This window comes from Pundamilia nyererei, unplaced genomic scaffold (assembly GCF_000239375.1).
Source record: "Pundamilia nyererei isolate P.nyererei 1_Seehausen unplaced genomic scaffold, PunNye1.0 scaffold00043, whole genome shotgun sequence".
Classification (NCBI taxonomy): domain Eukaryota; kingdom Metazoa; phylum Chordata; class Actinopteri; order Cichliformes; family Cichlidae; genus Pundamilia; species Pundamilia nyererei.
In genome coordinates, this window is record NW_005187444.1 from 3,182,162 (window position 1) to 3,197,301 (window position 15,140).

The 15,140-nt window shown below is 39.8% G+C and overlaps 1 protein-coding gene across 4 annotated transcripts in view; it reads right to left on the reverse strand.

Annotated features, from left to right (window-relative positions):
• The window catches only part of kif21a (kinesin family member 21A), a 56,254-nt gene that overhangs the window by 22,347 nt on the left and 18,767 nt on the right, over positions 1 to 15,140 (reverse strand). For all 4 annotated transcript variants that reach the window (XM_013910426.1, XM_005731535.2, XM_013910425.1 and 1 more), the window contains exons 2-15: positions 12,914 to 13,136; positions 9,925 to 10,107; positions 8,730 to 8,870; positions 8,276 to 8,407; positions 7,939 to 8,109; positions 7,481 to 7,596; positions 6,545 to 6,740; positions 6,223 to 6,412; positions 6,021 to 6,087; positions 4,956 to 5,159; positions 3,417 to 3,504; positions 3,193 to 3,307; positions 869 to 1,057; positions 20 to 219 (exon numbers count right to left, since the gene is read on the reverse strand). In XM_013910426.1, coding sequence (XP_013765880.1) covers positions 20 to 219; positions 869 to 1,057; positions 3,193 to 3,307; positions 3,417 to 3,504; positions 4,956 to 5,159; positions 6,021 to 6,087; positions 6,223 to 6,412; positions 6,545 to 6,740; positions 7,481 to 7,596; positions 7,939 to 8,109; positions 8,276 to 8,407; positions 8,730 to 8,870; positions 9,925 to 10,107; positions 12,914 to 13,136 — 2,215 coding nt within the window. The remainder of the gene's footprint in view (positions 1 to 19; positions 220 to 868; positions 1,058 to 3,192; positions 3,308 to 3,416; positions 3,505 to 4,955; positions 5,160 to 6,020; positions 6,088 to 6,222; positions 6,413 to 6,544; positions 6,741 to 7,480; positions 7,597 to 7,938; positions 8,110 to 8,275; positions 8,408 to 8,729; positions 8,871 to 9,924; positions 10,108 to 12,913; positions 13,137 to 15,140) is intronic.

Consider the following 15,140-nt stretch of genomic DNA (forward strand, 5'->3'; position numbering starts at 1 on the left):
ATATCTCCTTAGTCCATACCTTAGTCCTCTTCATTTCTGCCACATCCATCTGAAGCTTCTTCAGCTGTTTCTCGTACTGTGATTGGTTCTTGAGTAGGCGGGCATGCTCCTTCTGGGCCGACTGGAGCTTTTGAAGCTCCTTGTTCATGATGCTCAGCTTCTTCTCATATTCAGCCTTGATTTTGCGAGCCTTATCCTCTGTACCAGTTTCTACTGAACCTGAAAATATTCAGAAAAAATATAATACTATAACATTAAATCCAACACTGCTGTGGGACATGCTCCCCCAGCTGTGTGTGCCTGGCTATCAGCAGGTGGACTAACTGAAATCTCAACATTAGGCTACTAAAAATAAAAATTAATTAATTAAAAATACAAAACAGATTTTGTTTCGTGGAAACCTACGTGAACAGAATCACACTTTAACTTTGCAGACAACATGTTTTACACACAGTTGGTCAACTAGTGTGTGTGTGTGTGTGTGTGTGTGTGTGTGTGTGTGTGCGCGCGTGTGTGCGCGTGTGCTTTTTAACAAAACTAATAAGTCTGACTTTAAAATCCATTCTTTTAAAATCCGTCTCAGACAAACTTTGATGTACTAACTGTCCCCGTCTGCCAGCACACGTTCATAAACAGGTTTTTCATTACTAAAGAAAAACAAAGGCTCAGATCTAATAAGTATATACTTTCTGTTTGAGATTGAAATAAGCTGATCAGAGGCAGAGATATGATGAACCAAACCCACAAGTGCCTCCTGGTGGATGATTTTATCCAAACTGTCAGAGCACATGTAAATAAATTATGTCACACACTGCAGTGCTCTCCCCTCTGACTGATATGTGACCTCCCACTTCCCTCGTCGTCTTACTCATGTTTTGGAGGACGCGGTCCCTCTCCAGCTGGGTGTCTCGGATCTTGCACTGCAGCATCATCAGCTTCTGTTCGTACTGCTGTTTCAGTGTGTGTAGACGCCGCTGGCTGTTCTCCAGTTCATCAATCAGCTTCTGCTTGATGGCAATCTCACAGGTGATGTTGGCCAGATCTGCCTGGTAATTCTCTGTGAGACACCGACGAGCTGATTAAGTATCGACATCCACAGGTACAGGCATAAATCTCAAGCAGTTCTTGTATATTGTTGTTAGAAGATCCATTTAAATAATCTTGGATTACACATAGTCAGGTTTCATTTGTTTAGTCCCAAGTTCAACTTGAAAACTGAAAAGAAGTGAAAGAAAATTAATTTGTACTACTTTTGTTAATTGAGTAATTGGGTCTTATTTTATGTAAGCAGACATTTTTGTTTTGCTCACTGCCCTTCATGCATATACCCCTCAAAGTCTGGGAGTGAGTATATGCATGAAGGGCAGTATATTCTATAATGAGCCATGTAAAACCCAGAAAAACAGGACGTAACCAGGAGTTTGTACTTGAATTTTTACACTGTCTAATATTACAATTTGTATCTGTTTGGAAGCCTAAAAACAAAAAATGCTCCTTACAAGAAGCACTGAGCACAAACCCCCACCAAGGCAGTTCATTGTCTGCACAATGTTTACTTTTAAGGGAATAGCATTGTATTTTCTTTATATTCAATTTGGTTTGTTCTTTTTAAACATAGATTAAAAAGTTTGCAGCTGTTTTTAATGCACTACAAAGTGCAGCCTTTTTAAAATGGTATTTGTCCTGTTGAAGCTCACTTTAATAAACCTGACATAATTCGATAAGATTTAGAATTCCCATATGTTCTTCCCAATATTCCTTTATGTTGTCAATACAAACAATGACAGTATGAAAGAGTTTTACACAGCTCTATGTAGCATTATTATCACTATGATTTTAAAATAAATGATTGACCTTGAAAGAGAGGTCAAAGGTCAAATGTGGCATGATATTTTAAATCTTTACACGGTACATTTTGTATGTTCACAATACAGATCACGCATGTAAAAACACACTTTGTAAGGCCAACAAATCATTAAGCTGACTTAGGGCTGTTCGATATAACGATATATATCGGATGACGATATAAAAACATCTATCGTTTCATTTTACGCTATCGTTTGTTTCGTGGTGTCGCAAAATAAACTGTTTACGGCAATATTTTTTCATCGTTGTGATGGTCACTGTGGTGGCTATATTAATTTCTTCTTTCTCTCTTTCTCTTATATTTTATATAACCACACTACAGACAGACAAGCGCCTGTTTTTATGCGTTGTCGTTAGCAACAACGACGGTAACAGCATCGCGTGTCTGCTTGTTTATGTTTCACATAAACCTTTCACAATAAAGCTCAAGATCCTGTTGAGACTTTTCAAAATAAACGGAATCACGTGAAAGAGCAGATTTTTTACGGATGAGAATTAAAAAAGAGCCGCCAGGTGCTAAAAAATAAACCTTAGACTCAAACATTAGAACAGGCTTTTCCCCGCAGCACGCCGTGTAATAAATACTCACAAAGAAAACGGCGGCCTTTACAACTTATGTCTAAAAATGTATAGTTTCATGCATCTGTTAAAACACTGGAGTCCAGCTACATGACGCACAGCTGGAAACACTTCCCGCAAGACGAGCTGCCTGAGATTCACAGACTTTACAGAAAATTTTACATTTTTGTGATTTATATCGTTATCGGGACGATAGAATTCTTATATCGGGATATAAGATTTTGGTCATATCGCACAGCCCTAAGCTGACTTTAAAGACCTTGGTGGATGTAAGGCAAGTTTCAGTGGATAGTTAACATGACCCTACTCTATCCCAACAAAGTTTGATCAAAATTCATTCAAAACCTTGAGCTACTGTGTGTATAGGCACGTGCAAATGCCACCAAAAACGTCACTTTCTTGGTAAAGGTAATAAGCACCTGAATGAGAATGAACAGAATGAGAGAAAATTCTCAGGTCACTCAGACGAAAACTATCACATGAACAGTGGGTTCTCAAAGGTTTAATGATTTAGATGGCCGGCCTATGAGTGAGGCTCACAAGTATAAAGAGAACTTCAAACACATTTAAACAGGGTTCATAACATGTCTGTTTTCAGTTGCTAATGTACTGAATTTAAACGAGATCTCGTGTAACCAGCTCAAAATCTTCCATCTGAATGGGGAGAAAAAGGGGGTCGAAGCTTACAAGTGACACTTTAAAGACAGTTTCATTAAATCAATAAAAAGAAAAATTCATGCAGGATACCTTTTTCATCTGACTCTGAGTCAGAGTCATCAGAGCTCTCCTCTACATCCATCTCTTCCTCCTCCTCTTCTTCCTCTTCCTCTCCCTCCTCATGGTCACTGCCATCCTGGACCTCCTACAGCATAAAACAAATATACCTTTTTATTTCAAAGTACTAGTTAGTACACTGTATATACGAGGTTGATTATATAAATAATGGAGGAACATAATGGAGTCCGTCATACCATTTCCGTGTCCTCACTGGCCCTCTCTGTCATTTCCTTCTCTGTACCCTTTTCTTGCTCATTGTCAGGAACTTCTTCTTTGTTGACGCTGAAAGATTTAAAAGACGTTGTAATCAGTTTTCCATTTGTAATGTAAGAAGAGAACTTGGAAGCTTTTTCTGCAGGAAGTGGATTGCACGTTAATCTGCTGGCAATAAAGAAACGTTCATTTTCTGGATAAACGCAGTAGTAAGTAACATATCTGTGCATGGCATCTTTAACATCAGGGAAAACACTGTCTTTTTGGCAAAGAAGCTTTTTGACGATTGCTGCAGACACTCGTCTCTGTGAGAAAACATAAACAAGTCTTACACAGCGAGACTTAGATAAGACCACAAAATCTAAGTTGGGATTGCTCCAATTTTATAAGCTTGGTTGTGCAAAAGACAGTATTTTTAAACAAAAGAAGGGAGGCATCTCATCAGGCTGGTCAAAACTGGCAAAGTAAAGAAGCATGGAAGGAAAATGCAGTACGAAAAATAAATGTTTTAACCAAATCCATGAAGCAGATCTGTTGGATAAATATTTTATCCAAACTCGGGGGGTTAGCAATGCTAAGGTAGCATTTCACACAAAAAACACCCGGGTAAAGTGATCAAAAAGAAAATAAAAGATTAATACAGATTTTTTGTCATCCAGCCTTAGATTGTTTGAAAATAGGAGATTAAAGCTTATTAAGTGGCAAAACTGTGTTTCAGGGAGGTGATGTGCTTTGACAGTAGTATGTTTCACGTCAGAGCAGGGAAATACCTGCCCAAACATAAACAATAAAATTAAAATAAAGTGCTGAATTATGGGGAAGCATGGGAATGGCAACAGGAGGGTGGAAGCTCTGACAAACCTGGCATCCTCAACCTCTTCCACCACCACCTCCTCCCTTTCCTCCCTCTCTCTCTCCTCCAACAGCAGCTGGAGTCTTCAGGGAGGGTCAAAGGGTCAAACGAGAGAAGGAAGCAAGAGATGAACAAAGGAAGAATGGAGGGAAGACTGGTCAGAGGAAGCTCTGCACTGAAAACCACACCTTTAATCCACCTTTCAGCCCCCAAAGTGCCCCCGGGGCAGCTCTGAGTTAAAAAATAAAATAAAACCTGAGCCTGCGATCAATCTGCTGTGTTTGCTTGCACTGAAATTTACAGTGCAGCGACAGTACAGCGACAGTACAGCACTACCAGAGAACTAACGACTGAAAACATAAAGCTGATGTGTTTATGTGTATAAATGAAGTCAAATGTTTATAAATTATTCAATAAGTTATTTGTGGCTTTTAAGTGTCCTCGTTCCAATATACAAAGACGAACCTTTGAAACAAGTCAAACTGACCTCTGGGTAAAGCAATCATGCCTTTGGAAAATTATGAATGGTTTAGGATAAATAAAAATGCCATTCCAGTATGAAACTCACTCAAATATATGCACGACTGTAATAAAACATTCAACAGAGCCAATCCTCAAAACCATTTAAAAACAACAAGAACTTCGCTCTGTTCACTGTCACAGTTACCTTTTCTTCTTCTTCTTTTCTCGTTTCTTCAGTTTCTCCAGATCTTTCTTAGCGAGTTCGATAATGTCAGCAGTCTCCTTCTCGGGGGCCAGAAGAGTGGAGGAAAAGGAGCTGGACCCTCCAAAGAACGACTGACGGTTGGAGGCACGGGACAGATTCTTCCTCAAATTCTCACTGACAGCCTCGCTCTCCAGGAGTTTTGCCCTGAGGATAGCATCAAGACACCGACAGACTGTAATACAGAGCCTTCACTGTGTCTCTAGATTTGGTCCCTCACAAATGAATTTCATCTGTAATATAAATGTGTTTAAAGGCTTAAAACAAGGCTTGTGTTTAACACTGTAGATATTCAACCCCACTGTGGTGCCCCCTAAAGAGAGCAGCCGAAATAACAATGTTCAGTCTCATTGCCAATTACGAAAGTCCACTAAAACACTTCATATTTCATATAATCAGGTTGAATCTTTTTAAACAGGTTGTTTAAAGAAGTATTTTTATCGCCATTTAAATCAATGAACAGAATGATTTTATTACAACTGTGTGCACCGTTTGTGCACTGCTGCAGTTTCAGACAACATTGCTTTCCCCTCTGAAGATACCGTGTCACCAGTGTGGCTAATTCTATTTTTTCCAGCCTACTATTTATAACATTGTTACAAAATATTTCAATAAAAAGTTCTCTTCTCCCGTGCCAATTTCATCTCTACCTTTTCATTTTATCCGTGTCTACTGTATTTTAGTATTTAGTCTAAATGTTTGAACCATCCCAAGTCTGTTTTTGTTGCAGAAAAAGAAATGACGGTTTAGTTTCATCCAGACTGAGATCAGAAAAAGCTCTGGAGTTTGGTCCGCACTGAGATCCTGGGAAGATTTCACAAGTGTTATATTGACTGGGATCAAAAGTCCAGACCAAAACACTTGAACTGTGATCTCACATGTCATCAAACATTTCAGGGTAGTGACTGTTAAAAGAATGAGGTAGTCTTAATGTTTATGAGTACAGGAGGCGAAAACATACAGGAAAAGGTAAAAAATGAACAAGGGAATAAATCGGAATTCATTTACCGAAGGTCTTCAATCTCTTTAATGTAACTCTGAATCATGTTTCCAATTTCCTCTGTGCCTCCTTCACCTGTAAGAGAAACATGATAAGAGTAATGAAGGGAAAAAAGGCACATCATGTATTAACTCTGACTAGAGCGGCACAATATAAAAACAAACATCCAACAACTCTCTGCTTAAACTAATTCATAAGTTTGATGCATACCTGCACGGGCGAGAATCTGGTTGGCCTGGTCACTGAGCAGCTGGGTGAGTCGTGCCCGCTGGGCATCGATGGTCTCCTGCATGGCCTTCACCCTCACCCTCAGGTTGCTGTTCTCTGTCTGCAGCATGGAGTTTTCGTGGAACATGTCACTCAAGCTTTCCACACCGTCCTCACCCACCAAACGTTTACCCTGCAGGGGGGGCAAAAACAATATAGTTTGTTGTAAAAAGTTTAATTTTTTTTGACATGCCACATGGGTTTTTTCTCCTTCCATTTTACATAAGGCTCATCCCTGTCCTTTAAATTCCTCCCGTCTCCTCACCGTCTTGTACTCCATGAGCTCCATCTGCAGTCGAGCTATTTCCGTCCTCAGAGCGCTGATCTGCTGGCTGGCCTTGTCCTGGTTCACCATCACCTTGTTCTTGATGTTCCGCGCTCTGTTCGCGTACTTTAATGTGTTCAAAGTTTCCATGAAGTCACGGTCAGATGGACTGATGCATGCAATCATCACTGTTTGGCTGAGAAAGAGGAAAGTGACATTTCATAAATTATTTTCACACATGATCTCCACACAGTATTGGAATTATGACACTGTGGGACACTGCACCTAGTAGTTATTTCTTACATTAACATAAGAGATAAAATGTTTGAGATGTTCTCACTAATGGAAATTGTTTGGTGAGGTCAGAGAAGGAAATTATGCAGAAAAATCTAGTGTGTGGGTATCCACACCCAGGCATCTCCCACAGTTAACAGTTTTGTATCCATCTAATTAGCTGGGGTGGGTTTTTTTTCTTTCCATTTTGACTTTTCATCTTCAATTTAGTTTTAGTTAGTTTCCATGGTGGATTATCTTGTTTTAGTTTAGTTTTTATTTGTTTCAGTGTTAGTTTTTAGTGGCTTTAATCATTATTCCATGCACACATTCATCACTGACTCAGACAAGCTCTAAGAATTTTTTTTCCAAACTAACAAACACTGAAACTAATGATATTTTCTCTATATCTTTATTTTTATTTCCAAGTTCTCAAAATTGTTCCAGGTAGTTTCAATTCTTTTAAACAAGTCTAGCTTTTATTTTGCTTTTCCCCCACATCTACTTTTAGTTCAGTTTTAATTAAATATACTGTAACAGCACTGGTTCTCATCATCTTATACTGTTGTTTGATGACATTCGGTTGAAATCGTTGCCGTATCAGAAACAAATCAAGACAAAATGTTTTTATGAGGAAAAAGCTCAAATCTGTGGTCCTCTGACCTGTTTCCTCCTAATGAGTCCTGCAGGAGTCGGGTGAGTTTGGAGTCTCTGTAAGGCACATGTGAGGCCCGCTTGCTCCGGTCACCCAGAGCACTGATTACATTCCCCAGGGCGAGCTGGTCAAAAAGACAGGAGACAAAGGGAGACAGGATGTCATAGAGAGGCAACAATTTGCTATCAGTCCATTTGTAGAGTTACAGTTAACACTTTTAGCACTACTTTTTTTTTTAGTTGCGATTTGGGTGGCCACATCCCAGAAACAGCATGTTTGTGTGGAACAACGTGGGATCCCTGGTCACTCTAACTGTGCTGACTTTGTTCAGCTGGAAATACTTCATAATTCATTCATTTTTGAATTTAAGTATATTTGTAAAGTCTGCCACCAGATGGCAGTATATCATTAGACTTTGAAGTCTTTGCTGCCTCACAAATCCTGGTGCAAGAACAGGCAGACTCACCAGTCCACAGTTAATGGAGATGCCCTCTTTGGCTCGATCACCCGTCGCTCCGGTTCTTTTCAGCCGCTCCGAACCGGCCAAGTCCACAAAGTGAAACTTGGCCGTCAGTGTCTCATACTCGTCCATCTCAGAGTTACCGTTGGTGACTCGATTATCAGTGTCATTTTCTTGCTGTGTAAAAATCATGCATGTAAATGCACTCAGTGACAGCAGCATGTACACACAGATTTTTTTACCCCCAACAATCATTGATAATAAAAAGGAGAAAAAAAAAGGAAAGAAATGATATTATTGATAAGATCTAACAGACATGATTTGCAGTGATTTATTGACGTACATTGTCAGAGGCACAGACGCGGACTTGGCACAGGTGGATGGTGAAGATGGCATGAGATCGGGAGCTTTGGACGTTCATCTGAGTGCTGGCTGTGGTGCGAGACAGAGCCCCCAGTTTCAGGCACTGCATCATCTACAGAGTCAGGCAGAGCATTAAATAGTAATACAACGGTTGAACCCACTTTGAAACATTTGGTGCAAAAAACAACAGCAAAGTCACAAAACAAAGTGCAGTGCTAAAAATATATTTATACTGAATATATGAAGCTTTACTCCAGTAACGCTTGTAGCAGTGCAAAGGTTTATACCCAAGAGTACTGAGTAAATCTTTGATACCAACCTACACACATTTTGTCTTGGGGATGTTTTGTTTTAGAATAAACTGATGCTTAAAGGGAAATCAATGATGTCGCGCTGAACACCTGCATAACAGTGCAACACATAATCTGTGTTACCTCAGCTTCGGAGGACACCGTCCGTGTGGTCACTCCCACTGTGTAGATTCCACCGTTGGCATCTTCATGGATCTTAATGTGAGATTTCTGCTTCATGTCTCGAGCTGAGTCAAAGAGGTCCAGAACTTCCTCGTTGTAAAGCTGCAGGAAGACGCAAGAAAATATTTCAAAGTAGCAGGAACAAAAGATTATTCTGTGATTGCTGTGTCGTTTCTGTCTACTACCCTATATTATTATCAATGTTTGCTGTTCTCAGATCTCTTGAAGAGATTCTGAGATCAAGCGTCTCATTATGTAAAAATCAGAACGGAAAAGTTGAATAACTTACAAATTGCAAAAATGCCAGTGGGTGTTATGTCTTTCATACTGTGTACAGGCCAAACAATAAGTTACAGCAGCCCGTACAGTAAACAGCCCTGAGAGGTGAAAGCAATGAGTGTACAGTGAAAGACTCACTGCTCATTAAGGTCACTGCTTTTAGCACACTGTGATCACTGAAGGTGAGTCAAATAACAGAATCAGCTATTTTAAATCAACTCGGCTCTCATTTTGATTATGGCAGTAAAACAGAGCTTTTCATTAGCTACATATTAAAACGTTTTTAGAAAATATCTCTTGAACCACTAAATGACTGAGAAAAAAAGCAGTATACGTTTCACAATATTGGGTCTAAATGATATATAGACATCTCATCCACTGCCAAACAGCTTGGAGCTTTCATTCTCTCTCTTTTTTGTTAAACTTAAAGCAGCTACCAGTAGTTTTAAGGTAATCTGCACCATCTAGTAACTTTTGAAGCCTTAGATCTAAAACGACATCTTATTTGCCGTGTGTGACCATCACCATTATACTGCCTCCCCAGCTCAAGATGAGCCTGATGGACTAGCACAACTGTCAAGTCACATCATCCCTATTAAATCTCTATATCCAGAGACAGACCTTCTATCACCCCCAACCTGCCCCATAACACCTCCTAATCCCACCGACGACAGCTGCTGCAGTGGCAGTGTGGATATTTTCAAATGACTGAGCACCATGTCAAAGCCTGTTAAACCAGCGGTGTCAACAATATTAGCCTGACCCATGACACTGGAAAGTTTAAGAAATGTGTGTTTTCATTTACTGGGTTAACTTTTGACAACAACAAAAAACAGGTTTAAAAAAAAAAAAAAAAAGCTGGAAAGTGGGTGTGTACCTCGAGGAACTGTGCATTGATTTTAAACTCTGGTACAGGACGTCCCTGCTCCTGGGCGGTCCGCCGGCGCTCTTCAATGCCCTTGAAGAGGTGGTGGACAGCACGGGGGATGATACCCAGCTCTTCGTCTGCTATGTTGACATCGAAGCCAGTCCCCATGGTGTACGTCTTCCCTGAACCAGTCTGGATGGAAAGGGAAAAATAAATATAATAACCGCACACATGGCATTCAGACTGGCCTTCCTGATGACCACGGAAAGCTTTCAAACGTCAAAATTTGCAGAACTTTTAGTTCTGAGAAACATTTTTACTAGACTGATTTATCGCTTTTATTTTATTACAGTGTGTCCTGTTTTAAACTTGTAAAGCTGTCAGCTGCGATCAGTTTCATTTTCCTTCTGTACTGCTAGTAGTAACGTATTATGTTGTGTGATAAAGAGCTGTTACTACTTGCTACTTAGTAAAGCAGAAGTAAAGCATCTCCAATAACTGTTAACGTCACATATCTGTTTAGCAGTTTTCACTTTGAGCTCACAGAGCACTTTGGCTGATTTCTTTAAACAGTAGGGAGCTTTTTTGTGCACATGTCATGTTTTCCACTGGTGTTTCCTCTTTCTGGACATTTACCAGAATGCTGAAATGAACATTAAATATTCAAGTGTGAGCATCGATAATGGATGAGCCCAATGAAAAAAAACAAAAAAAAACCCTCGAAAAAACAAAAACAAATAAGAAAAGAAATCTTGCTCTGTTCATATTTTTAAACCTCTGAGGACCAAATCATCATAAGTGGTAACCAATGTTGAGGATGGCCCTCAAAAACTAATGTATTACACATTACTCAGTTCTTTATTTAAAGTAAGCTGTCACTCTGTAAAATGACCTGAATTGCACTGCAGCATAATTATCAGTTAACAATAGAAACCTTTTTGGCTTTGCATTAGCATGGTGCCTCTGTAGATGCTTGCAAAGATTCAGTGTTAGCAGAGCTCAGTTTGCACAGTGTCTGTTAACTAATTCTGAAAGCACTGGAAAAAATCCATTACGTTTTACACTACAAAATGAGCAGTGTATTTACATTGGAGCTATAAATGAAGCAGGTTCTAGTCCAGGTAAACTTTGCAACTCTGAAAAGTGCCATCTTGTGGCTGCATTTGCTCAGTGAGTTTTACAATCCTACTGACAAAAACATAAAACATTCTGCTGTATTTCACACAGTTTCTTAAAACTAAGCCAGGGCACTGAAGATTCAAAAGTGCTTTAAATATCACTGATTTATTCTCTTTCCTCAACATCAATGCCGTCTGTTTATTTCTGTAACCCAGTCTAACTGAGTTCTTGTGATGCAGCCGAGTGGGTCGGTCTAAATCTAGATTAGTGCCTCTAAAGCCTAAGAGGCAAGCAGATCTGATCTGGGACAAACCAACCGCTGTGTGCGCTTAATGTGTGGATGTGCTTTGAGAAGTAGGCCAACATTGAGAGAAGCTGTTACTAGGGAGATCCAGGTTAATATGGACACACATTAAAGATGTATATCTGTCTACAAGGTGTGTGCGCTTCACTTCTCTACTGAATCGTATGCAGCAGGAGCTCTGCTGCTAAAGAAACCCGAGTTGTAGGGGGGATGAAGGGGGACCAGAAACTACAGGTTATTTCCATGTAATGGAAATGCTGAAAAAGAAAAACATTTTTAAAAGGCTGGAACTCGTTTTTAGTATCAATTAAACATGATATTGAAAATGAGTGAAAGTGAGAACTACTTACTTCAGGTAAAATTTTAAAAATACATTTTTAAAACAGTAAAAACTTACAAAAACAATTTCACCAACCCCAGCATGTTAAAATAAAAAGTCCAACAACAATCTAATATCTGAAATTTGTTGTCTACCTCAAAACCTATTTGGCACAAAGTTAAAAATGATTGTGCTTTATGTAACAGTTTAAAAAGACAAGGGAAAAACAACAACATCAAAACATCAAGCTTTGTCTACAAAATTTCAATTTATTGTGCGTAAAGCTTCCTTTGTTAAAAAGTAACTAGCCAAATTGTGACTTTTCGGGTTAGATTTCTTGGTACTTTGTGGATAGATTTAACGACAAGAATACATAGCCATCACCACTAATTTTTTTCAGTGTTTGATTTTACAGCTGACGATGCAACTGGTTGCCGTCGGTGCTACCACTCAGCCTCCTAGCACATATACCCATGGCATCAATTTCAAAATCCTTCGTCACCATGTTCTCGTTTTATTGCATTCACAAGATTTTCAGAAAACTTGATATTTGACCTTGTTGTCAAGGCCACTGGCATTTAATCTTGTCCAACACTTTTAGCAGATGCTCCTATGGTATCAATTTCAAAATCCCATATTCGCAGATTCTCCAGTTATTGCACTTTGCAAATTTGGGTGTCCCCGCCACCCGCCTGCCAGCGGGGTGACAACAATAGCCCCATCAGCCTTTTATGGCTAAGGAATAAAACAAAGTTATCAATACCTTACAAAGCTTTATAATGGCAGTATCGCTGGCAGTGATTATGTAAACATCAGTGGCAAATACTCAATGTAATGGAAATATTCTGCTTTTCTTTTTCTTAGTTTGTCATTTGTGATGAATGTAAACAGTAAACATGGCCAAATCTTTAAATAAAAAGACCAGCGTAAAGAACCAGTATAAGATGAATAAGATTTTTTTTTTAACTGCAAATCATAGAAAAATGTCTATTTTACTGCACTTTTTCCAGTTATGATGCAGATGCACAAATGAGCACAAATCAGTTTTTGAGCAGTGGAAACGGGCCTTTTTTTTTTCTGAGTATCAACTTGCAAGATTATAAGTCAGATAAAGAGGGTCAGAGGAGCTCACATGATTTCAAATGCAGATTTTAACAGCCAAATATATTAGTTAACAAGAGAGTATTGTGCATAAAAGACCAGGGACCAGGAACACCAGCAGTGCTGCAGTTTTGACACCAAGGACAAAGACTTGCCTGTCCATATGCAAACACAGTGGCATTGTAGCCCTCGAAACAGCCTTCGATCAGCTTCTCTGTGCAGGTACCGTAGATGGTCTCCTGCTGCGAGTCCATATCAAACACAAAGTCATAGGTGAAGGCCTTGTCTTTCCCCAGGATCACCTGGGGCTCTCCAGGCATCACATACGTACAGATGTGACATCCCTCAATCTTCTCCCTGGCCAGCTGAGGACGAATCCTGCAGAAAATCCAGAAACAGTGATTAGGCTCTGCCAGGTTTCCTTGTTTCTGTGTACAATAGTGCTAAAAGTTCTATATGACTCGGGCAAAATGCTCCTTTCAGTTAATACAAAGAGAAAAAAAAAAGCCATCAGAAATGTGAAAGGGATGCATTACATCGTCACACAAATTCTGACCCTTCTAGGCCCATTCTTTCAGCACCATGTCTCACCTGGGTTGCAGGTCACTGTAATATGACCAATTAGAAAAACATTCATCACAAATCTCCAGAAGGAGAGATGTCTCCAGAAAACCATCTCTCCTTCATGCAGAACCAGCCTCAGGGCAGCCATCTGCCAAGACCACTTGAGGTTGAAGAGAGTAATTAGTTCTGCACTTCTGTATAGGTTAGCACAATCATGCTACACAAGAAAGTAAACAGAAGATCAAAGTGCTGTACAGGGATATTATGGCACCTTCTCATTAACAACACACATCTGCATGACATAAAAAAAGGCATGCAAAAGCTGTGGTTCAAACTGTTCATCTTAACCAAAATTCATCTTAAATCTGTGCACAAGCCACACGTTGTTCTTTTTCAATAGGTAGATCACAGGGACATAGTGGATTAAACATTATCACATCAGCGATAGATGTGTGGATCTGCAGGGACAGATTCAACACTCTGGATCCTATTGTGACCCAGTATTTTGATCTGTAAAATATGCCAGCTGGGTGAATCTGTGCTTTAGTGTGTCTGTGTGAGCGCATGACAGAACTGCTGTGGTTTTGGCCAACTGAAATCTGGCAGGGATTAACTAGAGTAATGCGAGTGTGGAGGAGTAAGACAAGGTAGACAGTAGCACTGTGTGTGCTCATTGTGCATTTAAAATGAGCATTTCTTTCTTTGTTGAAAGAACAGTACAGCACACACACCACATATCCACAGAGGGCGTGAATTCAAGGACAAACACAAACGACAGCACTTATTTAATGGTTGGTCAGTCAGTCAGTTTGGTATGTAGGCAGGCAGGTCGGTTGATTGATAACAGGGCGCTGTTAAAATGCTAAGCAAAGAAGCTATACCGAATGACAGCAACATCAAGAAGAACGAACAGGAGAAGCTCAAGAAATGTCAAGGGCTGAGAGAAGAACTCAAGATGTGGAAGGTGAAGGCAACCGTGGTCCAAGCGGTATTCGGAGCCCTCGGTGCAGCGGAGGACCTGAGCAGGGCAAGTGGCAGTTCTAGGAATCGCAAAGATACTGCACAGGACCCTCAAGCTCCGAGGCCTCTGGGTAGAGGACCCGAGCTTGAAGGATAAAAACCGCCTCGCAGGGCGAGAGAGGAATTTCTCTTTTAAACCATCGTAGTGGGAAACTGTTACTTACAGCCCAACATAGAATAAGTACTGATCTTGACCATCTAATCTTGGAGAAACTTTCTTCCATTGGTTTTGAGACAATTCTAAGAAATAGGGCTATTTTACTGAAAAAAATAACTATAATTATGAATTAAAAACAACAACAACCAAGCTTTATTCGTCACATACACAATGATTACACACACATACAACATGCAGTGAAATGTTTTGTGTCCGAGCTGTGGACAGGCTGCAGACGTGGCCACGCCATTCCAGGGTTTGGTTTTTAACATGGGGGTCTAGCCAGGACCCTTACTGGATACTGGGGGGGGGGAGTTGAACTGCGACTCCCACCCCAAAGGTGTGCAGTCTTACCACTACACTATCCAGCTGCTGAAAAGGGCTGGATAATACACTAGCTCGAAATTAGATCAAAATGGGATTAAATGAAAATAGGATTAAAGACAACCCTCCAAATGTGATCCCTAAATCTGATATGTTTGCCATTTTTCCATTTCAGACAACTTTTTTTAATGGCTGATAATAAAAATGTAAAAAGAAAAGAAGAAGGTTTAACGGAAATGCTCTTCAACTGCAAGAGTAAATAAATACATGAGAAATGAAAGTTGAAATGTTTGGCAAACCTGTTTATGTTTCATATA